Raw genomic sequence first — 26,598 nt, forward strand, 5'->3', positions numbered from 1 at the left:
GCAAAACATAAATCTGCATTTGTTATTCATAGACTTTAAGCAAGCTTATGACTCTATCGAAGACTGCAAGTACCGAGGAAGATCCAAAGATTAATTAAAATGACTTTGAGTAATACGGAAAACGGTGTGATGGTTGGTAGCCCCCGGTCGGAACGTCTTAAGGTCTGAGACAAGAAGATTCGTTGTCGATTTCGTTGTTTAATCTGGTCTTGGAAAAGGTACTTAGAGATAGTGGAATCGATAGAAAAAGAACAATCTATGATGATATAGGCATCATAGCAAGAGCCAGGAAAGAGCTAGAAGTTATATTTATATATAAAAACTGTAAAATATTATAAGAAAAACAGTTTCGAGGATGTTTATCAATTTGAGTATTTAGGAGTACGAAACGATGATGTACGGTGATGAACAGGCAAGAAGAACAGAAATTAGCAATCTAGGAAAGAAAAATCTTAAGGAAAATCTAAGGCGGTGTTAAAGTAAATGAACCGGATTGCAGAACTAAGCAGAACTAACGAAGAAATAAAACCACATATAACAGAGGAGTGAAGAAGCAGAGGCTACGCTGATTAGGGTATGGAGTGCGTATGAATGGGGGTAGATAGGTAAAATAGTATATTATGCAATAAGTGCGGTCAACGGCATTTGATTCAGCGGAGCGAGTGTTTAATAAATGAGTCTTAAACATGTTGTATACTATACATTTTCTATGACCGTTAGTTTTTGGGTACATTTTCTCAAAACGACACGAATATGTTCACTGACCTGACCGTCAGAATTGACAAACGTCAAAATTCAAACCGTGTGGTAGAACATCCGATTGCTCCCAAATCCGTGTGGTAATGTCCGAAGTGGCTCGGATCCGTGGGAAACAAAACTGACGTGATAAAGAGACGCTTCCCGCACGCTAGATCGGTGTTTAATTAAGTATTTTACAGACGGGAGTAGAAAAGGAAATTGAAGAGAGCGGATGGATGAAGAAGAAGGAGACGCCACGAAAAAGGTGGAAGACAAAAGACAAAGACGTAGAAGTCACGGGCCTTCTGTGCATGTAGCACTATATAATTCCATTCCAAATTAATTTTATTTTTTCACCAGGATCTGCGTTCTACGCACTGCGTGTTTTGGCATATTTTCATTTTCTTTCTAGTCCCAACTAGTCTACGAAAATCGCGAAGTCTCCCTGATCGAATTGTCGACCACTGTTGTTTGCTTTATTTCAAATAGGCGCGTTCAAAAATAGCACCTGCAATCAGTAATGCAATGCTGACTCGCAAACCGCTAACGTATCGACTGGTGGCTCGCCTTTTGTGCGAAGTGGATTAAAAAGCGCCCGGGGTCGATTTTTATTATTTCCCGCGCTGCACTGTGGTCCCGCCTGCGGTCATGTACCCAAAAAGGGCATAATTTTATTTTGCCGTAAAAACTCGTTAAGTGTCTCCAAAAATGTCTAATTATGATTATTATAAAAGAAAATCCGATATTAACTAGTCTCTATGGATGACCAACAGGGAAATAACAAAAATTCTCATTAAAATAATTAAAGAAGAAAAGATACTTTTAGAGTGGAATAAAAGTTTGATTACATTAATATTTAAAAAAGGAGACAAGGAAAGCCATCGAACTATAGGGGAATATTATTGCTAGATACAATATCGAAAATTTTCACCAAAATCATAGCAGAAAAACTAAGAGCAACAGTCCCGATATGCGAAGAACACCAAGGGTGTAGAAAGAACAGATCAAAAAGTGGAAAAGTCAATAGAATACAACAACCCTATCTTCATGTGTTTCGTGGACCTAATAAAAGAGTTTGATAAAACACGACTTAATGCCATAGTATTCTTACTTAAAGAAAAAAATGTACCTCTTAAAATGATAAGAATCATAGAAGCACTGAATTACAACTGATCCACTAAAATAAAAGCTGAAGGAAAGGTATCTGAAGAAATAAAGGTAAACACAGGAATTAGACAAGGAGACAGTTTACGTCCGCTGACAGATGATAAGATGTAAGCCGGAGATAGAGGGGAAGTAATGTCATCAAGATATTTAGGAGTAGCCACCGAGATATTTACCAAGAGACGATATACCAAGTAAGGAAAGCAGCAGCCACAGCAGGTGCATTAACGGATATAGTGTGGAGAAATAAACATCTAGAAACGAAAACAAGAATCTATTAAACATGTATAAGACGTATACGTATGCCATAGAAACAAGAGCCGATGCAAAGAAAACATAACAAGGGCTAAGAGCAACTGCAATGGAAACATTAAGATGCATAATAATATTCAAGACATAGTAAGATGGGGACGAGAGAGAAAAAGCACATATTAGCAAAGATCACAAGAGATGGAAAACCCCATGGGAAAAGATCCAGAGGAAGACCACAAAAAAGATGGCAAGATAGCTGGTCATCAGAATCACAAATAAGATTAAATATTACTCAGTAAACACAAGTCATTGGACTTAACGCAGGAATAAGAAGAAGAACAAGAAAAAAGTTCTCGATTTAACTAGTACCGAATGCCACAATTTCCTTAAAGAAAATTGACGAGCAGATTTGACTTCTTCAATTTTTTTTAGTCCGCCACATTAACGATATTGTTATATGATATATGCTAAAAAGAGTTTTCTTTTTGTTTTTTTTTAAGTGTACATCGAATGAAAAAAATCAAAAAATCAAATTTCTTTAGAAATAATTGGAGATTGTAAGAACAATCTAGGAGAAATCAATGGGATACCATCAATGTCTTCCAAAACGTTTAAAGTGGTATTATAGATATAAAAAAAATATGTTTTATTTAGTATCTTAAAAGTTGAGAAGATTAGGAGGTATGTTCACATGAAGTTTTCTTTTTAAAAGGGACCTAAAAATCGCTCCCTTCATTCAATTAAAAACACCCTCCATAAAAAAAACTTCCATTAGACATATTCAGCAACTTCCATCGTGTTTATCTACTAGTAACTCCGAAACTGTCTCCCCGCTTGTCTAATAGCCAACAACGCACTCCGTTTTACATTTAGTCGAGGGAAAAAAACTGGAGTGTCGCTATTGTCTCCGTCTCACAATTGATAATTGAAAAAGGCAATTCCCGTCAGAGTTGCCTTATTTACCCAACGTTTCAGAGTAATTACCCAGCACTCGATCGTACTTTGTCGTATTACGCGAGGTTTCTTTTGTCACGTGTCCGCGGCGAGACGATCGAGCTTAGTTTGAGAAAGTGACGGAAGATGTCGTCTTATCGGTTCAAAAACGTCAGTCTGCTTACCTTTCAAAGCTGGACATATCCGTTTCCATATGGTAAGGCAGCCGCTTCTGTGAAATTGTCCTAGCGCTAGTTCCATATAAAACAGCGGAAGACCGCCGAAAATGAGCATTATCGTGTACGGAATGAGAAAGGCACCTGGAACAAAAATTATAGATGATATGTCAAGATAAGTCAAAGAAAACATTTATATATATATATATATATATATATATATATATATATATATATATATATATATATATATATATATATATATATATATACAGGGTTATTCACTTAAAACTCCGCACGCCAATAAGTCCAAAACGAAAAGAAATATTTAATTTATGTAAAAAGTGGTCAAAGTGTGGGGTCAAGTAGATATTTCCTAAAGTTTAAAAAATTCGACGCCTGCAAAGAGCTGGGCGTCGCGACGCGTCGAAAAATTATTCGATTGCAGAGACTTTGGAAATACGCGCATACAAAAGTACATATTATTTAAAAACTTTTTTGTTATTTACTCAAACTTATTTACTTTACCCGTTTCTAAGTTATACCGATTTAAAATAAACATTCCTTGATTAATAAAAAATGTTATTAACGCTTATTTTTACAAGTAAGCCATGAATGTTAGTTACTATGGCAACCATTGTTATGGCAGTTGTTTTAAGTGCAATTACAAACAATAGATTTCAACTATTTTAGTATGATTTTATTTATTATTTTTTATCGATTTAGTTCTGATAACATGATAAATAAGTGAAAAAACAGCAAAAAAACCTACAAGTTAATAACCAAAATTATTATTGCAATTAAGTACATAATAAGACATTTCAAAAATTTTGTTCAAAATTATGTCCATCTGCTCGAACACAACTATCAAAAACTTTTAACAGATGAGCTTGGGTCACTTGTAGGAGAGTCCTTCTTGTGATAGCGGCACACGCTGTACTAATTTTGTTAATGAGATCAGCCATATCTTCGATAGGTTCTTCATAGATAACGTTTTTTAGGTCGCCCCAAACAAAATAATCCGGTGGTGTAATGTCCGGGGACCTCGCCGGCCACCTTACCGGTCCATTAGTACCAAACCATCTATTGGGATATTCTCGGTTCAAATACCTCGTTACTATTTGGGCATTATGTGCAGGCGCTCCATCCTGCTGTAGCCACATATTCATTCTAGTGTCAAAAGGCACTTCTTCTAATAGTTCCGGAAGTGTAGTTTGAAGAAATCTTAAATAGCGATCTGCATTTAAAGTTCTTTCGTAAAAGTAAGGTCCAATAAGGAATCCATTTAATATGCCGCACCAAACATTGATACTAAAAATTCGTTGGTTACCTCTTTCTGTAATCCAACGAGGATGGTTTTCGGACCAAAAACGACAGTTGTGTCTATTAACGATTCCATTATTTTGAAATCGACTTTCGTCGCTCCATAAAATTTTCGAGAGAAAATTTGCATCTTGGCTATACAAATCGGACAATGTCGCTAAGAAATACATTCTTCTAGCATAATCGCCTGGTTCTAGTTTATGAACTAGTTTACTTTTGTACGGGTGAAAAGAGTTTCTATGTAGAATTCTCCACGAAGAACTTATGGTAACACCGGTATTTTCTTTTATCTCTGATAGGGATATCTTGGGGTTATTATCAACCTGCTGAATTACAGCAGCAGTATTTTCATCATTTGTAGCCGTCCTGTTCCTATCTCTTTTAGGTTTTATGAAGCTGCCATATTCTCTTAAGTTTTTACATAAACTTGAAAAGGTTTTTGCATCGGGGACTCTTCTATGCGGATAACGCCGTGCGTAAACTCTTTTTGCTTCTCTACAATTGCATCTGCATTCTTCAAACACCAGTAACATGTCTACTTTTTCCTCATTGCTAAATTGCACCATTTTCATATAATAATTCTTAGTTTTTTTTTAACCGAACAAATTTGGATATTTCTTGTGACAAAATGTGACAATTTTTTGATACAGCAATAACAACTTACGTTTGTAATTGCACTTAAAACAACTGCGATAACAGTGGTTGCCATAGTCCAACATTCATGGCATACTTGTAAAAATAAGCGTTAATCACATTTTTTATTAATCAAGAAACTTAGAAACGGGTAAAGTAAATAAGTTTGAGTAAATAACAAAAAAGTTTTTAAATAATATGTACTTTTGTATGCGCGTATTTCCAAAGTCTCTGCAATCGAATAATTTCTCGACGCGTCGCGACGCCCAGCTCTTTGCAGGCGTCGAATTTTTTAAACTTTAGGAAATATCTACTTGACCCCACACTTTGGCTACTTTTCACATAAATTAAATATTTCTTTTCGTTTTGGACTTATTGGCGTGCGGAGTTTTAAGTGAAAAACCCTGTGTATATATATATATATATATATATATATATATATATATATATATATATATATATATATATATATATTCCCGTATTGATTCACGGATGGAAAAATGTGATGCATCCAATCCATAGTGTGTTGACATAGTCGATTGACATATTTTCGTGAAGTTACTATCATCCATTCATTGTTAACTTTAGATATTTTTAATGTCCAGATAAGACTACCACCAACTTATTAGCCAATCCTGTCAAACGAAATTCAATATGGCGTCCTAGGATAAACAAACAAAGGAAATTACTTTATATAAGCAAAACCGTATGTTTTTAGCAAATGATGTTATTTTGTGTCTGTTGAAGGTATTTATGCGTTTTCTTAATTATAAAAGTTTATTATTTTATGATTTTAAAATGTATTTTGCTTTTCTTAGCTCTTGTGCAAAAACACAGGTCGAAAATGCCTACAACTTGTGTTGCGGTTTGTTGTGGAAATACGTTCAATGCACGATCAAGCCAGTTTTTTTGCAGTGCTACACAACAAACAGCTTTGAAAAACTGCAATCGACAAAGGTACTAGGAAATGTTTTGGAACAGATATGAATTTTATTGGAAAATCTACTCGAACGGACCTAACCATGGTTGAGTTGCATCTAAAATTGGAAGAGCTTAGTTTAGCAGTCAAAAAATTGAAGATTTGGGACAAAAATTAGAAAAATCTCCATTTGCTTTGACGACACATCAAATATAAACAAATGGAAACGTCATAGTGGCTCTGAATATGGCGTGGTTTATTTGTTAATATTTGAAAGCGTAAAGGTATATGTTATTATGTAAAAGTTAATCAATTTACAAAGCCTGAGTCCCCACTGTAAAGATTTAGCAAATCATTTTAAAATTTGTATTTTCCAGTATTCACAAAAGTGTGAGCTGCAAAGAACAACATTTTTTATGTAAAATAAAATTTCAATCATTCACACAAGTTATAATGATATAACGAAGTAAGGTATAATTTATTTTGAAAGATCTATTTTGAATCGGAACATTTACCCAAGAGTTCTGGGATTATGACTTCAGCATGGTACTGGAAACCATTTTTTCTATTCCCTTCTACACCGAATACCACGGTCAGTAAGCAAAAATCTGCAACACGTTCAATAAACTTTAGAGTCAAATGCAGTTTACGCACTTGTTGCATGGTATACTATGGTGTTGTGTTTTCTGTGAGTTATATTATACAATTTTTTTTTTCATTGCTCACGCGTGAATAGATCCATTAGTTTCAGAAATATTTATTGATAAATTATTTCTAAAATGTATTTGTTTATAACGTAATTGTTAAATGTGGGTACAAAATATTTCTGCCATGCAACTAAATTGCTTTTCGAAAATAACGTTCTTTCAACAAGCTATGCTGTACATTTCATTATTTTGTTTGAAAAGTTTTATGAAAATATCGTAGGAGAAAAAAACGTTTCTGAATAAAAAATAAAATTAAAAATGCATATTTTCGAATGTCATCACATAAGTTTCTCCTTAAATTTAGTTAAGAGAAATGATACACGCATCTAGTCTAATTTAATTCATTAAAAAAAAAACAAAAGGTATTTTTGCTTTTAAGACACAAATTGAAAGATATACATACATACGATTTTCAATTTTTGTGCCAAAATGCCCATCCTAATTATCACTTGAAACTTCCATTTCCATTGTGAATGAGATCAGAATAGGATGAAATGAAATTTTATAAAATGTCTGTATTGGAAGCCAACGAATGGGTAATCTGTTGCGAATGTACCCGGGATTAAAATAAATAACGCGCTTTTGTTAAAAATCGCCTGCGCAAAAATTTTTGATAAGGGGATTTCGCAAAGTGTGTCGGACGTTGTACAGGAGGCTTCAGCGATAAGGGGATACCGACAGAAAATGTATTTTTATAAGTGGCGCGGTCCGACCCGGCTTTCGGGGCAAAAATTGCAGTGTACAGGGTGTTTCAAATTCGACGCCGGGATTTCGGAAACGGTAAGAGATACGAGTAATTCCGAAAAAAATACTGATTTTTCAATTTTGGTTTCTCCCAGCTCTATTTGTTGAGATAAGTCAAAATGAAAAACACATTTTCTGCTCTACAGCTCAGTATGATTGAATATTGACGTTTCGGCTTCTGGCAACCATTATAAAGTTATTTTATTTAAATACGAACGAGAGGAAAAATAGTACCTATTTGTAACCTATAGTACCAACTACCTATCTGCCCTACCTCAGTACCCGACAGCTTCATTGAAATTCGACTTGACCAGAGATCTAGCAATAGATTTCTCGATATGTGGCTTGAAGCTGAAAGTATGAGACACACTAAAACCCTCTTTTAGGGGCCGTGCAGGACTCTTGCTTCCAGCTTCCAACTGGACACTGGTCAACAAGAAAGCATCTTAAGAACATTGACATCATACAAGACGCATTATGTCAAGCGGATGAAACTCCTTTGCATGTACTTGTCGACTGTAAACCACTCAGCGAACTCCTAAAAGAAATTCTCCGAGTGGACACAGCATTCAGTATCAGCATTCTGGAAGTGGGTGTTGGAAGGCCGATTCGCTATGCCTCGGCAGTCGGTCTCTACGCTCCCTCCTAACTCACGAATTGTCCTTCACAGGGCCTGGACACAATGGCACAAGCTGAGCGCCCGGCTCAAATGAAGTCAAATTAATATATATTTTTTAATATTTTCAATTCATTAATTTATAAATAACCCATAATTCACTGTCCTAGGCTTGAAATAAAAAAAAAACAATTTTTGGCACATAATTCACATATACAACAAATTTGAATTATTGAAACTTTCACCTCGACACGTTTTTTTTTTGCACTTAAAACGAAACCTTTCTTGAAACCGCCCTGCCATAAAGCTATTAGACATATAGAGGACCTGCCTATGCTGACAGTACAGAAACTCATGAAATCATTATGTATTTTTTTTTAAAAGTCCATTTAACGCGCGAGATTTAAATTTTCGTTTTTAACCGGTGATAACTCTAATGACAAAATCTGACGTAGGATCCATAAGACATTGTAAGAGATCGCCGATGTTTAGCAATCCTTTTAAATTTTCAGGCAAAAAAGAAGTTAAGGTCTCGAAAAGCAATGCAGAAGTGTTTTTGTTCTTCAAGAATTGTAAATCGGCGCAAAGCGTTTTCATAAAGTGATGTTTAATCTCCATTGAAATTACTTCGAGATGCTAGATATCGCACATGAAACATCCAAGTGAAAAAATGTTGAAGAAGGTCCCCCTATAGACAGGGGTATTTCTTATGCTTCTAGTAAAAATTCTAAAAAAAACTAGTAGCTGAATTGGTTTCTTATATGTTCTATAATTATTGCACACTAAAATGTATTACCCAAACATCCTTTGTAGCTATTTAAGTGAATTTGAAAATATAGGGAATTCTGTTTAGTAAATTCACAGGTGAATCTTTGTTTAAATCTATTTTCCAGTTTGTTAAATCAAAATATAAAGGCATCATTGTTTCTTTAAGATCCTATTGGGTCCTCCTATTTGTCGCATTAAATGTAATTTCTTCGAAAATTGAAACTTGAAACTTGTCCAGAAAATTGACCCCAAAGACTCGTCAAGTGGCGCCTTCGTATATGTGGTCTGAGGGAACCCAAATGAAGAATAATTGTACAGCCTTAAGCGGGTTGTAAATGATATTTCAAATAGCCTGTAGTGAAACATTAAACAAATTGGTTCTAAGGACTCCTGAATAAGAATTCGTTACCAATTTTTTTTTAATCATTAATAATACTTAATACTTATACTTAATACTTAATAATACTTAATGAAGAAGCAAAAAGACTAGTTGAAAGAAGCAAAAATGAGCGCTGGGAAAAGACACGCGAAGAAGTAGCTAGATTCATGGGCGGCACAAGAGTATCGGAAGCATGGAAAATAATAAAGAATCTAAGGAAAAGTACAAAGGAGACTAGTAAATTAAACGTAATTGGGGTAGAAACATGGCGAAAGTATTATAAAACGCTACTAACTGAAAATAGGCCAGAATTCCAAATGGACGGTATAGACATAAACATAGACGATCATGTACATAAAATCACAATAACAGAAATTAAAAGAGCCCTAAAGGAATCGAAAAATAAAAAAGCCGCTGGACCCGGAGACATGCCCATAGAGCTAATAAAGAATGCACCAGATATATTACTAGAACTATTAGAAGAACTATTCAATAAATGTATACAAGAAGATCAAATACCCGAGGACTGGAATTTAGGATATATTAGCTCTGTATATAAAAAAGGAGATAAAAAGTTGTGTCATAATTACAGAGGCATAACGGTTATTAGCTCAATGGGAAGGTTGTACGGTCGAATACTCAAAAGAAGAATAGAAGACAACTTCCAAGAAATAGAAGAACAAAGCGGTTTTCGAACGGGAAGATCCTGTATAGATAATATATTTGTCATGCGACAAGTAATGGAAAAACGTAGAGCCCACAACTTAACTACCCATTTAGTTTTTGAAAAAGTCTTGAAAAAGCAGATGACACGGTACCCTTAAAGAAAATGTTTGAAGTATTAATGACAACCGGACTCAACAATGTATATTTGAGAGCCATCTGGAACCTATATAAAGATGCGACGAGTGTAATCAAGAAGTGAGAACCGTTTTTCAGTGAACAAAGGCTGTAGCATGTCCCCTACTCTATTCGAAATATATATTCAGGAGGGAAAAAATAGCAAGTATGGGGGTAAATTTAGATGACAAATATTTGACGAGCCTCTTTTTTGCAGACGATCAAGTGATTATAGCTTGCGATGAAGACGACGCAGATTACATGCTGAGGAAACTGAAAGAACACTATGAGAATTGGGGACTGAATTTGAATATGCAGAAGACTGAATATATGAAAGTAGGGGGAAAACACGAAGATGAAGATCCTGAACTATATATTAGAAAAATAAAAAGAGCTACAAATTATAAGTACTTGGGAAGCGTCATAACGGAAGAAGGTAATTCAAAAACAGACATTCAAAATAGAGCTCAGCAGGGAAGAAGAGCAACTCAAGCGCTAAATTCCTTGTTGTGGTCCAACGGTATTAAAATAGGTACGAAAATTAGAATATATGAAGCAGTTTTGGAACCCATCTTAACGTACGGCGCAGAATGCTGGCAAATGGACGAGGAACGACAAGAAAGTTATCTTCTCAAGAAATGGATTTCTTGAGAAGAGCATGCCAAGTGTCGACAGTAGAACACGTCAGGAATGAAGAAATGCGAAGAAGAACAGGGAGAATACATACCAGCACTGACCGTATAGAAACTAGACAACTTATATGGTATGGGCACGTACAGAGAATGAACGATGAGAGATGGCCAAAAAGAGCACTAAAATATACCCACAAAAACAGAAGGAAAAAAGGAAGATCTCATGGAACGATGGTATAAGAAATATAATGAAGGACAGAGCAGTTAAAGAAGATGAGTGGAGGAATAACGATAAATGGCGGTCGAAATGTGGGATGCGGCAGAAGCTGTAGGAACCCCACTGTATATATATATATATATATATATATATATATATATATATATATATATATATATATATATATATATATATATATATATATATATATATATATATATATATATATACAATACTTTTCTCTTCTCTTTCTTTCATTAAATAGTAAAATTTATATTGGACAAACAGGTAGATCCTTGAAGAAACGCATTAACGCACATACAAGAGCGTTTAAAAACCATAGTCCAGATTCTAATTATGCTACACACTTAAACACAGAAGAACACATTTTTGACGACAATTTTGATATTTTACATACAGCCACAAAAAGTAGAAAATTAATTTTTTTGGAAGCCGTGGAGATTAACAAAATGGAACATTCAAATGCATCAAATCAATTAGATTTAAATACCTCTCCTTCAAGCTCGTGGATAAAGCTGTTTCAAACAATAATTACGTTTACAAGTGAGGAGTTGCAAGATTTTATGGTGATAGATCAGGATTTTACTACAACAGCAGACTTGACAGAGGAAACCATATTACAACAAGCAAGAAAGGGTGAGGAAGAGCACCAAGAGGAAGAAGAAGATGAAGTTGATCTGGGGCCACCACCAACTATTCAACAAGCCCTATATTCAGTTAAACTGCTTGAGAAATTTTTTATGTATCACGGGGAAGAAAAAATTCAAAAGAAAATGATTAATGAATTATATGAATTATTTATATAAAATGTTCCTAAGTAGATGTTAAAATATGTATATAAAATAATTAAATATTACAGAACCCATATGCGTATTGTTATTTTTCAAGTGCCTCTTTCTGACGAAAAAAAAAAGCAGTCCCTTCAATTTCGCAATATAAATTTTCGACTGTACTTTTATTTTATTCCTTGCCTGAATTATCTTCTACTGACCTATATCTGAAAAATGTGGAATCGGCGCACTAAAAACATCCAAAATCGGTCGCTAAAACCAAAAATGCGATTCCAGCGCCCCGTACGTTTCTCAAAGGACCGTAAGCTAATTTAATTAAATCTGTCCTTATCTGAAACCGGACTCGCCCGCTCGATGCTCGCCGACCAGATATTGTAATTTGACGGACCGCTTATCTCGCATCACGGCGTCCGATCTATATACGACAATGACGTATCCGGCTGTCAAAGGGATCCTCTGTGGATTGGCTATTCGCCAGCCGATCATCGGATAACTCAGCCCGAAAAAATCCGCTGCGCTCACGATTAAGCGCTATCATTTCAGAGGGGCGGCAGGTGGATGGGACGGATCGGAAGCATTAAGTATTAAAAAATCATAAAATTTTGAAATAAATAAGTATATAGTTGTTATTTGGAAGATTCAGGGCTATAACCTCCATTTCCGGATTTTTTTCAAATATGTACAGGGTGTGTCGATTATGGGTAAAAAAATCTAAAAGACCCTGAAAATTGCCGTTTTCGTGGATAAATTATTAGTCGTAAATGGAAAACTACAAAACATGGGATAATTTGGTTTAAACAGTGTCGTAAACTGTATCGAGAGAGTTTCAGGTTTCGTCTATCATACACGGTGCGCGAGATACTTGGAATAATATCATTGGAAATAGTTATTACTTACGTATTTTTTTTCTGTATATCAAAGTTTGTCGTTACTTTGAATTTGCCGATATGTGAAAGATGCTGTATACAGGGTATATGCACAATATATTTACATCGATTTTGTGAAAGTTCCAAAATGGTCGGCAGGAGCACGATAGCGTCCCTCTGAGCAATCTTGTTCAATAAGTCCCTTAAATAACTTTTTCCAAAAGCACAATATTTTTCTTCCATAAATTACTCTTAGTATGTTTTTACAATTTTATTAAGTATTCTTTATACCTAGGCTTATATTTTTTCACGTATACACATTTTCACGAACAAAACACGGTGTTCCATTAAAAAATATAGTATTTACGAATACTTTTGTATTTCACATTTTTCTCTAAAACATATAAATATTCGGACACCCTGTATATTTAGTATTTATATTTTTAAAACACATTAAAAATCCGTCCCTGCGGATTGGTCAGTCAGCTGTTCCATTGCCATCTACAGTCAAGACTATAAAATTTAAGAGCAAAATATACAAACTTTTTTTTTAATATGTTTTTTAAATATGGCTAAAACAACTCTTTGGTCCGGTGAATCGAGTTGGCCGGTACATCGAATTGCCATTTAAAATGGTCGAATTGACTCCGTTTGGGTCATAATATACGGACCCAATTATTTCCGACAAATTTTATGGGGCATCACGCGGTGTAAAAAAAAGCACGGTTTATCGACGTATCGCGTTTTGTAATCGCATTAAAATCGCGACGTATGGACGATTTAATGTGGGGCGGTGAGCCGTAAAAAGCTGAAATTACGTACCCGAAAATTCCGTTAAAAAAAAAACGCGATGCTTGGCCTCGACCAAAATAGAACAGGTGAAGTTCAAAGCCAGCTGTCGCTCCAATTTGCTCCTTTGCCCCCTTTCAGTTCGCTTTTTCATTTTTTTTTTAATTGGCAAAAGTAGGTGTGGCGGTTCATCAAAGAGACGTTCACAGAAAAATGGAGGAAAACGCTAATATCCAATAATAAGGTGAAATAGACTGTATACGGGGTGTTCGGAAATTGAGTTCGGAAACTTGGAGGAAATTTAAAGTTATTCTAAAAATAAAAGTATTTTAGAAATCTGTCACTTAGAATTGCAGATGTGTACTTAAAACCCCTCTTTTTGTGACAAATAATTCGCTCTTGATTTCGAGCAGATTATAGTCAAAAGCTGCATTTTCATAATTTACCGGAGTGAAATCTACATTAAAACTGCAGATAACTACTTAAAAACCCACTTTCTTAGATTGATAGTAGGTTTTTCTTCCTTTATTCAAACAGATTCCAGTAACAATCGGCTTCTTCGACACATATCGTACCTAAAACCGCATCAAAACTGCAGATATCAGCTCATCATTTTTTTATCCAAACAGTTACCTTTTGATACTTTACCTAGAACATTTTTTTATTTTTCCTATATTTTATTTATTTACGCTGATATTGCAAAATAGGACGGATTGAATTAAGCACAATCACAAACCCTCAAAAATTGTTTTTGTTTGTTTGTACCCAACCTGGGAGGTTTCTTTAGGGTTAAAAGATTATACTGATAAGCTGAGTTTCGAGAGCTGCCGATCATAATACACTTGTCTCCAGATCTGGTGCATAGTGCATAACGAACATAACGAACGAGATGAACCAATAGTTGGCAGCTCCACACACAACATTTCGTTGATAAATAACATATACATTATCATATTCATCATATCTAAAATCGCTTCGATGCACCTCCAAACCCTCAAGAGACCTCATAAGAGTCCCGAAGTTGATGGGAACAATAGTATTAAAAGAAAGAGGATCGATGCCGAAGACAGAAAGGCCCCCATAACTGCTGTCTGTATCTGAAGAAGGACAATGCTTTCGTACATCATACAGAACGTGGGTCTCAACAAAGAACGAATGACTCAGTACCAGAGAGAAAATAGGGCACAAATATCTGGCTACTGTTCTAATGAGGGGACCATCTACGCTTCATCACCCCAGTCCCAGTCATAAGTGACTACAAACGCTGCCAAAAATGTGTACGAAGAGGAGGGTAGCCTACATTAAAGCACTTAGGCCTCAGCAGGCCCATTGTGCTTCCTGCCGGACAGAGTACTTAATTTTTTAAAGAAACTTCCGCAGGCCACTGTAATAGTTCTGGATTCCTCCTGCGTTATTTTTGGTTAAGTCGAACTTGCTAACATTTCGTCAATCATATTGTTGGCTCCTTCAGAGCTTGACTGAAACTGGTTCGCATTTTACTCTGTACCTGCTTATATATTGTTTGAGGAGGGCGGAGCTAAGTGACCGGCATAAACATCGTCTCCGATGGCATATTCCCATATTGGTGATATGTAAAGACCTGAGTCGCGGTTAAGATTGCTTTTAGATTTCTCGGAGTTTTTGTTGGTAGAGAAATTGATTACATGCAAAAATTTTATTTTTATTTGTCTTAGTCTTAAGGCTCTCTTATGTACTTCAAGCCTAGTCGATATTTTCCGTCCGGTCCCTCCAATGTATTATTTGCCGCATATGCATGGAATGCTGTAAACTCCTGGAATCTCAAATGGAATTTTGTCTTTGACAGATAGAAGATGTTGAGAGATTTGTGGTAAATCTGAATATGGTATTTTGTGTATTTTTTCACGAAGTCTGATAGAGAGGAAGTTTTAATAACAGATTTAAAGTTATGTTCTATAAATAACGTAGCATCGGAAGTCGACGATATCATCCACCTGCAAGAATATCTTGAATCTTTTCCTCAAACAATATATAAGCAGGTACAGAATAAAATGCGAGCCAGTTTCAGTCAAGCTCTGAAGAAGCCGACAGGATGATTGACGAAACGTTAGCAAATGCGTCTCAGCAAAAACATCATGCGTAGGTGATGACAGCTCCCAGAGTCGCCTCCTCTATCAGGACGCTGTGTTATAAGAAGACACCTTCACATCACGGGGCTTGTTTTTAGAAGAGGCAGAAACTCCAATTCATCTCATAACCCGATGGACTATCCAAATTCCCAACGACTTCTTGCAGCATACAGGACTCTTCTAGGATAGGACAAGGACGCCCTGCAGATAGAAAAGGCAGAAAATTGAACGTGTGCTCTTATAGAAGTAAAGCACCACCTAGACCCGTATAATTCCCATTAAGGAGGCTTAAGATCAAATAAAAAGTTTACCGAAACTCGTCCTTTTCATCCGACCAGGTCCTAGACGACTCTATAATATTATTAATCTCCTGCGTAATTCGATACGCTCGAACTAGCTAGGCAAATATTAAATCTCAGCGAATCCATATACGCACGCGGGTCTTCGATTTGATTAGTTTAAGTTCGCTACGAGGAAGATCGAAGTCCTATCCGGCCGCTCGTTAGTTTACATTCAAGTTTAACCGGTTGATCTTTCAAAAGGATTTAATTTCATTTTCGAACGTTGCACACGCTGCAGATCTTTAAACTAATCCTGTTTAGAGCTGGATCTGTCGCTAGAACTTTCGAAAATTAAGTTGTTGTTTCATTGGAAATTAGTTTAACTAGTCGGATGAAAAAAAAAAACGGCCCTGATTTAAACAAGATTGCTTTCGAAAAATCGTCGCTGGGCGGGGCAAATTCGCGCGCGGACGAGATTTTAATTTCAAAAAGAATCCAATTCGGGGATTTTGTCCTCGAGGGACGCATTGTTTTTCTATCAAAATCGGTGTAATTTATTTGTACGTGCGCCCTGCATAAAGTGTCCTTCACATTTCGTTGAACTTCAAAATTAGGCAAACATCGGTAAATATTAAAATTTGCACAAATAATAGCGTAGTTCAGTGATATTTTTTAAAATATCTCGCGCCCTGTATAATTGACGAAACCTGAAACACTCCCTCGACACAGTTTACGATACTGTTCAAATAGAATTATCCCATCTTGAACGGTTTTTCATTTATCGCCAATAATTTACCCACAAAAACGGAAACTTTTAGGATGTTTTAGATTTTTTGCCCATAAACGATACACCCTGTATATGATTCAAACAATGTTCGAAGTAGAAGTTTTAGCTATGCTTAAATGAAACAGTTTGCTGGCCAAACTGCAAACTCATCGGGAAAAAATACCTTTTTTTATTTATTTATTTATTTTCAATTTTTCGACATTTCTTTAGAGTTGGTTTTATTTTTATCAATAATATCTTTAAAATATCTGTCTTTTTCTAATCTAATGCAGCTTACAATGCGATTTCTCTCTTTTTTGTAGACACGCCATATATCATCATTTTGTTCAAGTACCTACCGCTCTTTTACACAAACAGTCTCTTTGATACATCATTTCTTTTACCACTCTTTGTATTGAAATTTATATTGAACATACAAATCTTTAATATTGTTAGAATCTGATCTATAATAACTACGCCTCACAAAAATGTAATTATGTCATCTCAAAAATTCACGAAATAGGAATAAAAAGCTTATAATAATGCCCAATCTTATAAACCATGACCATGGATAAATGGCGTGATATCACGAGCAGTAATGGTCTGAGGCTTGTTGCACTCCAAATCATAGGCTTTCTACAGTTGATACTTACTATTTATTTTTTCGTTTAAAACCAAAAACAGATAAAACAACGAAATATTACGGAACTGTTTCTATTTGTTATTTTATTTTACCCTTATGATTCTTTTGAGACGCTGAAGACTAACCTTGTCCTTTTGAAGTAGGGCATTCCAGTAAACTACCATTCAGTACGATCAATGAAGCTACGTGACATTCAAAACGCAAATTATTATCCAAATCCAGACCCAGATTTTTGCATTCGGCAACCGGCCGTAAGAGAAGGTCATTTAAATAAATTTTGGCAGCGTCTAGACTAATTATTTTTCCTTTATCTTTACCAAAAATTATAAGTTGAGTCTTATTTTCGTTAAGTAATAGACCATGCTTACTAGAAATATCACTGAGGGCACGTAGTAGGTCACTGTTTACATTATTAACGGCGGTATTAATTTGAGAGTAATTAAAAGAAAGATATACTTGAGTGTCGTCTGCGTACTGATGGGAGGAACAATGCTTAATAAATTTACGGAAGTCGGAGGTACAAACGGAAAACAGCATCGGACCTAAAATACTACACCTTTGCGAATATTTACATAATTGGAATAGCTGTTATTGAAGAATACTCTTTGACACCGATCTGAAGTGAAAATCGCGCCATAGCGATAGGTGATCTAAATCGGATTGGAGTTTTATACGGTAATCAGCATTTTGGACTCTCATATAGAATTTTAGGACGTCAGCAAATAATAGGAAAAATGCATGATGAAAACATGAGGCAATATCATTCACATAGACATTGAAGAGTAGGGGTCCCAGGTGTGAGCCTTGCGGAACACCAGGCACTCTAATTTCGGTGAATTGGAAGCTTTGCTTAGAGAGAGATCACTGGAATGGGTTCCTAAGTTCACTTATCTGGGAACGACAATTAATGAACAATGGGATCATTCTCAAGAGATTAAGTGCAGAAAAGCCACAACCTGAACATTAAAATCAGACTCTTAAGATGCTACGTTTTCTCGACACTCCTCTATGGGGTGGAGCCGTGGACACTGTCCGAAGCAACACAAAAAAGGCTGGAAGCATTTCAAGTGTGGTTGCACCAAAGAATTCTGAGGATCTCATGGATGGACGGCGTATCAAATGAGTCAGCACTGCAGAGAATGAACAAGGAAAATGAACTACAAAGAGAAGAAAACTTGAGTACCTAATGCGAAACGATAGCGAATACTCAAGAAATACTCCAAGGAAAAGTTTACGGTAAGATAGGCCCTGGAAGACGAAGAATACCATGTTCTTAATGGTTTTCTAAAACAACCACTGAATTATTTAGAGCAGCCGTGAACAAGGTCATCATAACCAGAATGATCGCTAATATTCGAAACGAATAGGCACCTGAAGAAGAAGAAACAGGAAGTTTTGGACCGCACAAACTTGTGATATATGATGCGATAGGTGGTGGACTTACCCCCTCCATTCTGGTAGCAAATGTACGGGAACCTCCAGACGTTGCCCAGGTCTACCGCGAACCCGACGACTGCCAAGAGGAACTCGACTTTCTTGTTCCACGTCTCCCGTCTCCTCTCCGGCGTCAGACCCACCACCACCACCCTGGTAACGTTGTCCTTGTTCGGCTTGTAGGCCAATTTCGATGTTTCTTTGTTACCTGAAAGCCGTAGCCATTACTACAACGCGAAAATCGTCGACGCACGGCCACACCAGAGTTCTTGCACGGGGATTGCTTGCAATTGTTCTCACCGCCTCCCGCCGCTGCTTCCCCTCCCACGTCCGCGGTGCTGTTGGTTTTCCGATCGAACTCGTTGCTGCCGTTCTGATCATCCTGCCCGTTGGTGACCACCATCGTACAGCTGAACGGCACACGCTAGTGGCTGCTCTTTGGCAACATGGCTGCGACTTTTCTGTGCGATACGATAACAATTTTTTTATTTTTAAATACGCGATTGTTAAATTTTGCATTTATAGACACCCCTTCGGTCTTTTGTTGTCAAAACTCTCTGTCAAGGTGTTAGTATTGATCTAAAAATTAAACATGAGGAAGCTATTGGTACATGTATGCAGTGGGCAGAAAAAATTGGCGCTGAACTGAATGTTTTGTCTATCTTACGTACCATGAAAGAACGCACAATGCAAGCAAGACAATGCAGTATAAAACAAACAAAACTTACAGATTTTTTTTAAATAATAGCTTGGTAAGTCCTAATTGTTAGTCTTATTGACATTTATTTGCACTATTTTCGTTATCGTTCTATGTCGGTAGGTGTAAGCACTGCGTGTGGGTGTTCTTTTTCTTTTATATTTTAGGTGTTGGTAAATGTTCACATTTTTTGCATTAATAAATGCTACAGCAATGTGTATTTGCTGAATTTGTATAGCTTTTAAAAAGATTCTAATAATCCGGATGTTTAAGACATTAAACGAAATATATTTTGCGCGAGACATGCTTTAAAGCATTGCTCACTTTAACTAAAGATAACCTTGGAATTTTTTATAGGAACCGAGCTTTCAGATTCAACTTTTAGTTGCGGAAAATCTAGAACAGCCACGTAAACGTCCTAGAACTGGTTGGCCAAAAGGATGAGTTGGTTTTCTGCAAACAGGATTACGTACTTTCTTTTATTAAAATTAGTTAGTTTCAGTTTTAAATCTCAAAGTAAACTAGAAACACTATGCGATCGTCCCTCATACACCACTCGAGCCAGAAACAACGTACTATTAAATAAATCACATCACGAGTTTAACAAGTCTCCTTTTATTTTGAGTAGTTACATTTAACCTATTAATGACACATTCAACATGCTCAAGGATTTTGAAGCATTTATGAAGATTGATAAACATAAAGTCACTTCACATGTTTTCAAGGTTGTACCGAAGTGGCACATAAATTTTCGACCAAATAGTTATACTTCGACCAGAAATATAGCGCTTTTATAACCGATCTAATGATGAACTTTGCTGCAAAAGCGCAGCCCCTTACCCGTAACCCTTCCAGGATAGTCCTAGGAATTTATCAACCTACACTAACAATTCTTGAAACTTGTACATATACAAATTAGGTACAAGGTAACAATTTATTACGTTCTATTGCATTACATTTCTACATAGTATCATAATTAATCAAAAAAATATTAAATATAATAATAATCAAAAATTGTCACTATTGCTACTGTCGTCACGTTTATTTGTTTTGAACTGAAAATCCATTTTCTTCAAAAAATTACTCAACGACTCTTTGGCACAACTAATGTTTGTCTGAAAGTACTTTTTTATGCGGTTCTTCTAGGGTTAAAACACTATTCACTTTATAAGCGTTGACTCTCCCATTTGCAACCACTTTTCTTATAGTAGACTTCGAAACTTTGGTAATGTCACTTATTTATTTAATTGCTGCTCCTAAATTGTAAACATTCAAAACAATTTGTTTAGCATCCGACGACAAATGGATCCAATTTTTTATTTGCTGAGGTAGTTCGTCTTCTACATTGTCATTAGGTTCGACTAACATCTCCACTCCTCAATGTCCATATCTTCTTCTAACAGGGGAACATCTGCTTCATTCCACGGTCTCCATATTTATCATTTTATCATTAAAAAACTGGAGCCTTCAATAAATGTCTATTTGTAAGGTTCTAATAAATATTTTTCTGTATTTTTATGACGTACCTTTATCTACAGCGAATATAATCTATGATCTTAAAAAATACTTTTGTTGTTTCCAAATTGAAGAACTACGAAGAAGATACACACAACACAAAAACGATTATTTCAAAACTTACCTGTAAGATAAATAGAGTACAGATACTTACCCTTCCCCTTTGAACTATCCAGTGAAAACAGCCTCGTATAAATACGTACTAACTGGAAGGATCACTTCGTAATATATACAAACATATTGCAATTTAGATTAAACTTTAAGGAACGATAAATACCACTTATTTATTCGAAATTAGCCGACAGCATCAATACTTAATCAAATTTAAAATGGTCCATTTACGTTTCAAATAAAAAATTCAACTTTCTACAAATATTCGTTACGGTCCATCTCAGGCAAGACTTACTTAATGCAGAATAAACATCTTTTGGGATGGATTTTACCACGGTCCTGCGAAGGTCTTTGGTATTGTAAATTACTTAAAACGTCAAAGTAATAAATGCACTATATTTTTGGTCGTATTATATTTATATGTTTCCTTAGGTGTTACTTCCTTTGAGAGCAAATTAAGCCCTCTAAGGTCACCCATATGCTTTAGAAACTGATATATTTTATGAGAGTGACTTATAAAAACAGTTTATAGATGTTCTGTAGATTTATCTTTAAAACAAAATAGTTGCGACATTACCTACTGCTAAGTTGGAAGCTAACATCACATATTTCGAACAACAAAACGTTAATTCCAGTTCTTCTGAAAGCCAACTTGAGCTTGGAAATTAAATTTAAATGGCACAAGTACTAATCTTCTTCCAGTAGATATTAAAAACTGCTAGAGAAATTAATTACTACGATTGCTAGAAAACGTGTCAACTTCTTTAGAATGAATATCAATTAATATTAACATAAGGCGATAATTTCCATACAAAATATAATTTGGTATCTAGAATATTAAAAAATATTTGATATATTTGACAACTTTATTTTATTTTTATTTTATTTATATATCGGAATTGTGTTATAAAACAAATTTCAAATACAGTTTAATTTTATAGGTATGTCGTAAGTGATAAAAACCAACTGCTTGGGTAATTTTATACTTTTCCTTTTTTTTGTGCGATTTTATTCCGTTCGTGCCTCGTCTTTCTTTTAGTAATAGTTTCTGTACACTTGATGAAAGTAATTTTACATTATTTTCTTTTTTAAATTGATTATTTTGGAGATAACTTGGTTAATTTATACTATTTTGTCTTAGTTTTAAATAGGAGACTTTCTTATTTATTATATTTTTTTTATTATACCGTGTTTTTCTCTTAGGTTATGCCGCGTAGCTACTTGTTAATATTCGTATATTAAAAAAATATATTATTTTAGTTAATTGAAGGCAATAAATATTTAGAGTATTGAGTAATTGATTAATTGAGTACAAAGTTCATCTCGATGTCTGGACCTTGGCTTTGAATCGACAAAAAAAAAACAAAAGAGCAATTTTAATAGACAGGGAGCGGAGTATAAAAAAGCGTATATAAAAACTCTGGACATTCGAAGCAGGCTTTTCCCACCAAACGAAGCCAATGACATCGGAAGATTTATATCTTGGTGACGCGATTTTTCGGCGTTTCAGTCGAATGCGATCGTGCCTTATTGGCATCATCGTTCGGCCCGATCGCAGTTATTGCCATTGGAGTTGCAGCGAGCGACAAGGTTTAAGCACAGAACTACAATCTAAGGAGAGGCGACAGTAAGGGCTGCCACCATTTTCGAGACATGCTTGGATGACAGAGGAAATATTATGCTTAATGGACGAAACGCGTAAGAATAAAAATAAAAGCATCAAATCTGCCAAAGAAGGAGGAAGTGTGATGAAGTGGAAGAATACGAGCGAAGATATGACAGCAATGTATAGAGAAGTTCTGACGACAGTATTATTTCAGCAGTATTAGACCTTTCCAATGAGGATCGGACTGGACTTATTCTTGGCCATGCTGAGGAGACTGGTCTGGAGAAAGGATATGGGGACTAGAGAGACTCTGTTCCAATATGTGTATGCTTGTTTTGTTGAAACGTATAGAAATATATTGATAGTCGGGACATTAGAATCATAGCGAATTTTTACTGGAACCAAACAGCAAGAGTCAGAATTGAAGATCAGTTTACAGATGAAGTGGAGATTCTGCTACGCGTGCGTCAGGGCTATATTCTTTCTCCGCTACACTTTAACGTATATATTGAGGCAATTTTCAGTGGAACTATAGGTGAACGACAGAGGGTGTTACCATAAAAGCACAGATTTTAAACAACTTACGTTATGCGGACGACACCATGATTGTTACAAAGAAAATAAATGTTAACGGAATTCTTACTATAGACAATACGACGATATAAAGAGCAAGAAAATACAAATACTTAGGAACATGGCTACACGAAACAATGGAGCAGTCTCATGAAATGAAAAGTCATCTATGCGACTTCTTTTAGCCAGAAGTGCATTTATAAAGATCAAAAATTTTCTTTTGCAGTAGAGATAGAAAATTCGGATTAAGAATAAGAACGCTACCTTACCTAAGGTGCTTTCGTCTGACAGTTTTGAACAGAATCAACCGATCCCTCGGATAGTGTGTATCGAACAAGGTAAATTATAGATCTGTTGTGTTTTCTATATCTTTTAATTTCTTGAAGGTAATTAAATGTCAAATGATTGATTCCATTAATACTTTGTCCATTTTGCGGTACTTAAATCCCATTTTACAACCAACTCTATATTGCTTGTATTGATTTCATATTTTTTAGTTTGTCCAAAATAGAAATAACTTCGCAATGTTTATTTATTATTTTATTATTTTATTTATTAATTCGGCAACGTAGAAGTAATTTAAAATACCAAATAGCCAAGAAACCAATTTCAGTTTCTTTCAAAAATTGAACTGAGGTGGCTTTTACTTGATGAAAATCTATTTATCAAAATAAATAAGAACTAAAAGTTCAGATTTTCACGAAATTCGAACTTTTAGTTCTTATTTATTTTAATAAATTTTTTGCAATAGGTAATAACATCGTTAAAGTTTTATTGGGAAATGTCCATAGAACACCAACACGATGAAGATTGAGACAGACTATATTTAAATTAAAATATTATGTTTTAGTTTAAATGATTTAGCTTATCAGGTACATATTATTACATCTGGGCTTCCACAAGGTTCCATCTTAGAACCGTCTTTCTCGTTTATACTCAGATACAATTAGTTTTCTTTTGAACGCGATCTTATGATTTTTGAGAGCAGGAATAAAGTGGATTTTCCTAAAAGCAATGTTGAATTCTCCATAGGCAATACTAAAATTTTAACAATACTAAAAACGTTTAGTTTAACACCGAGAAATTATATTCCAAAGTACTTTTTTGACTCTCAAAATAGTATACGGACATATTTTTAATTTTTGGAACAAGTGAAACTATGTGTGAAACCTTTGTCACATTTTAATTACAATTCTTATGTATACGGGTTTTGTCTCGATGTGTACACAAAAAATAGAATATAAAGAGTCCAATTGCAATTGCTTGTAAATTTTAGAAGTTTGCATAATTTTTAACCTTTTTTAAATAAAATACCCTATCATAAGCGTCTCGTCTCGCCATGTTTGAGACTTAAAGAAGGGGCCGTTTGTTGATAAAAAGCAGTTGACATGGCGGCGGAAGCGATTTGGCGGGATTTTCCCGCTTTCACGTCGTATAAAAAGGGCCATATTTACTTTTACAGCACCTTCCGGTTTATTAAACTTTAATATTCGAAATTTGTCCCTCGAAATCTAAAGTAACGTCGTGATTGCCCCGATACCAACGAAACGATAAAACTACGGGGTGATTGGAAATGTCGTTGGATACGAACAGTTTTTTTATATGTTTCTTAAATTTAAATCAAAATTAAAATGGTTCTATAATAGTTCTTAGGCTTAGAACCAGCGAAAAATGTTTTTTTTTCAAATCTAGTGATTCTCATAACAATGAAAACAGAACGTCGCTAATAATTATTTTAAAGGGGATCGCTAATACAGAAAATAAACATTCCATTTTGTTTTGTCAAAGATACGATACAAAAAAAATATACATAACGAAGTTTTGTATTAAAATCTGACACAGCGGCTCACCAAAACTTACTTGTCAAATAAAACCCGTAAAAATTAACAATGCCCTCAGTAGCTATCGAACAGTCCATCCTGGTGCCCCCCAAGGTACCTTGGTTGGCCCAGTGCTCTTTAATATCCACGTTAATAAGCCAGTTAGTTTGATATCGAAAGAACAGAGGGAAATGGCTTGTTTTGCGGATGACACACAAATAATAACCATCAAACTTTAAATCAGATGTCTCAAGACCACAACTTAAAACATAATACAAGTAAATCATTTGTTATGGTGTTTGGGAATGATAAGAATGTTAACTTCCAAGAAAACCAATTTAATTTAATAGTAATAATTTAAAATAACTTTTACAGGAACGACATATCACTCCAAAATGTTATAAAACCAATTAATTCTTCTCCAATGTCATAACCTGAAAGTTGCTATAATGTACATAATTTGTATCTCTTATAATTAATAATATTTAAATCATAAAATATTTAAAACAAAAAAATATTTCCTGCAATGTATATTTCGTGACCTGTAGGATAAAAAAAATGCAAACTATTGAGTCCATAGTGCACGATGTTATGGTTGGGGAATGTTATGTTGCACTTAATGTTGTTGGAAATAAATAAATAAATGAATAAATAAAATAAATAAAAAATACCAAATTCTGATATCTAATCAGGTCATATTTCCAACCTCAAAACTCTCTACAATTAACTGGTTTAGGAATAAATATTGTACGATTATCATATGCAAATTTGTAACATTGTTCACAATTCGTGTGCCTAACCTGGAAAATTAAACGTAAAAAATAAACTGAAATTCCTAAACTTCTGTGCATTTATTTGCGCCATAATTTTTAGCCGTTTGTAAGTTGATATAAATCAACCAGATACCACCTATAACAAAGAACACACCAGTAATTTGGCTAAACACATCTGAAGCTGATTCAATTGTATCTGAAATAGTGGCACTGCAAAAAAATGAGCGTAAGTATCCAGGCAAAACCATGTCAGATACAATTATATCACAGGATATATCAGAAAATCGTTCACAAGAGTCTAATAATGATCAAAACTTAACTTAAAAAAACGAAAAAAAAAAAAGAAAATATGCCTACAATAGAGCAGTCCAATACTTAGTCAAAGAAGGTTGTAGTACCAATAGTAAAAGCTCTTAGTTATGGCGAAGTTTTGACCACAGAACAAGTGTTAAACAGATTAAAAGCAGCACAAGAAAAAAATCACAGAAGACTAAAAAAATAAATAAAAGAGCAGTAAAAAATAATGGTTCTGGAATCAAAAAGAAACATCCACCTAAAAGTAAAAGCAGTGACGACGGGGATAGTGGCCAATCTTTATGTCTTAGTACTGACACTGAAGTTTTTCCAGAAGATGAGTTCATAGGCATAAAATCCGACGAATTTTTTGGATTTAAAAACCAGTTCTTTTGCTTTCGTTACTTTTAAATGGGGAAAGAGAAACACTTCAATATTTAAATACATCTGTTTTGTTGAAAATATTGTG

General features: G+C 35.0%; 1 protein-coding gene across 1 annotated transcript in view; it reads right to left on the minus strand.

Annotated features, from left to right (window-relative positions):
* The window catches only part of LOC132698393 (sodium-dependent serotonin transporter), a 46,721-nt gene that overhangs the window by 18,194 nt on the left and 1,929 nt on the right, over positions 1-26,598 (minus strand). The window contains exons 2-4 of the mRNA XM_060664420.1: positions 19,002-19,201; positions 18,751-18,948; positions 3,273-3,407 (exon numbers count right to left, since the gene is read on the minus strand). Coding sequence (XP_060520403.1) covers positions 3,273-3,407; positions 18,751-18,948; positions 19,002-19,143 — 475 coding nt within the window. The 5' untranslated portion in view covers positions 19,144-19,201. The remainder of the gene's footprint in view (positions 1-3,272; positions 3,408-18,750; positions 18,949-19,001; positions 19,202-26,598) is intronic.

The sequence above is a fragment of the Cylas formicarius genome, unplaced genomic scaffold (genome assembly GCF_029955315.1).
Source record: "Cylas formicarius isolate icCylForm1 unplaced genomic scaffold, icCylForm1.1 PGA_scaffold_2__14_contigs__length_35257938, whole genome shotgun sequence".
Lineage (NCBI taxonomy): Eukaryota > Metazoa > Arthropoda > Insecta > Coleoptera > Brentidae > Cylas > Cylas formicarius.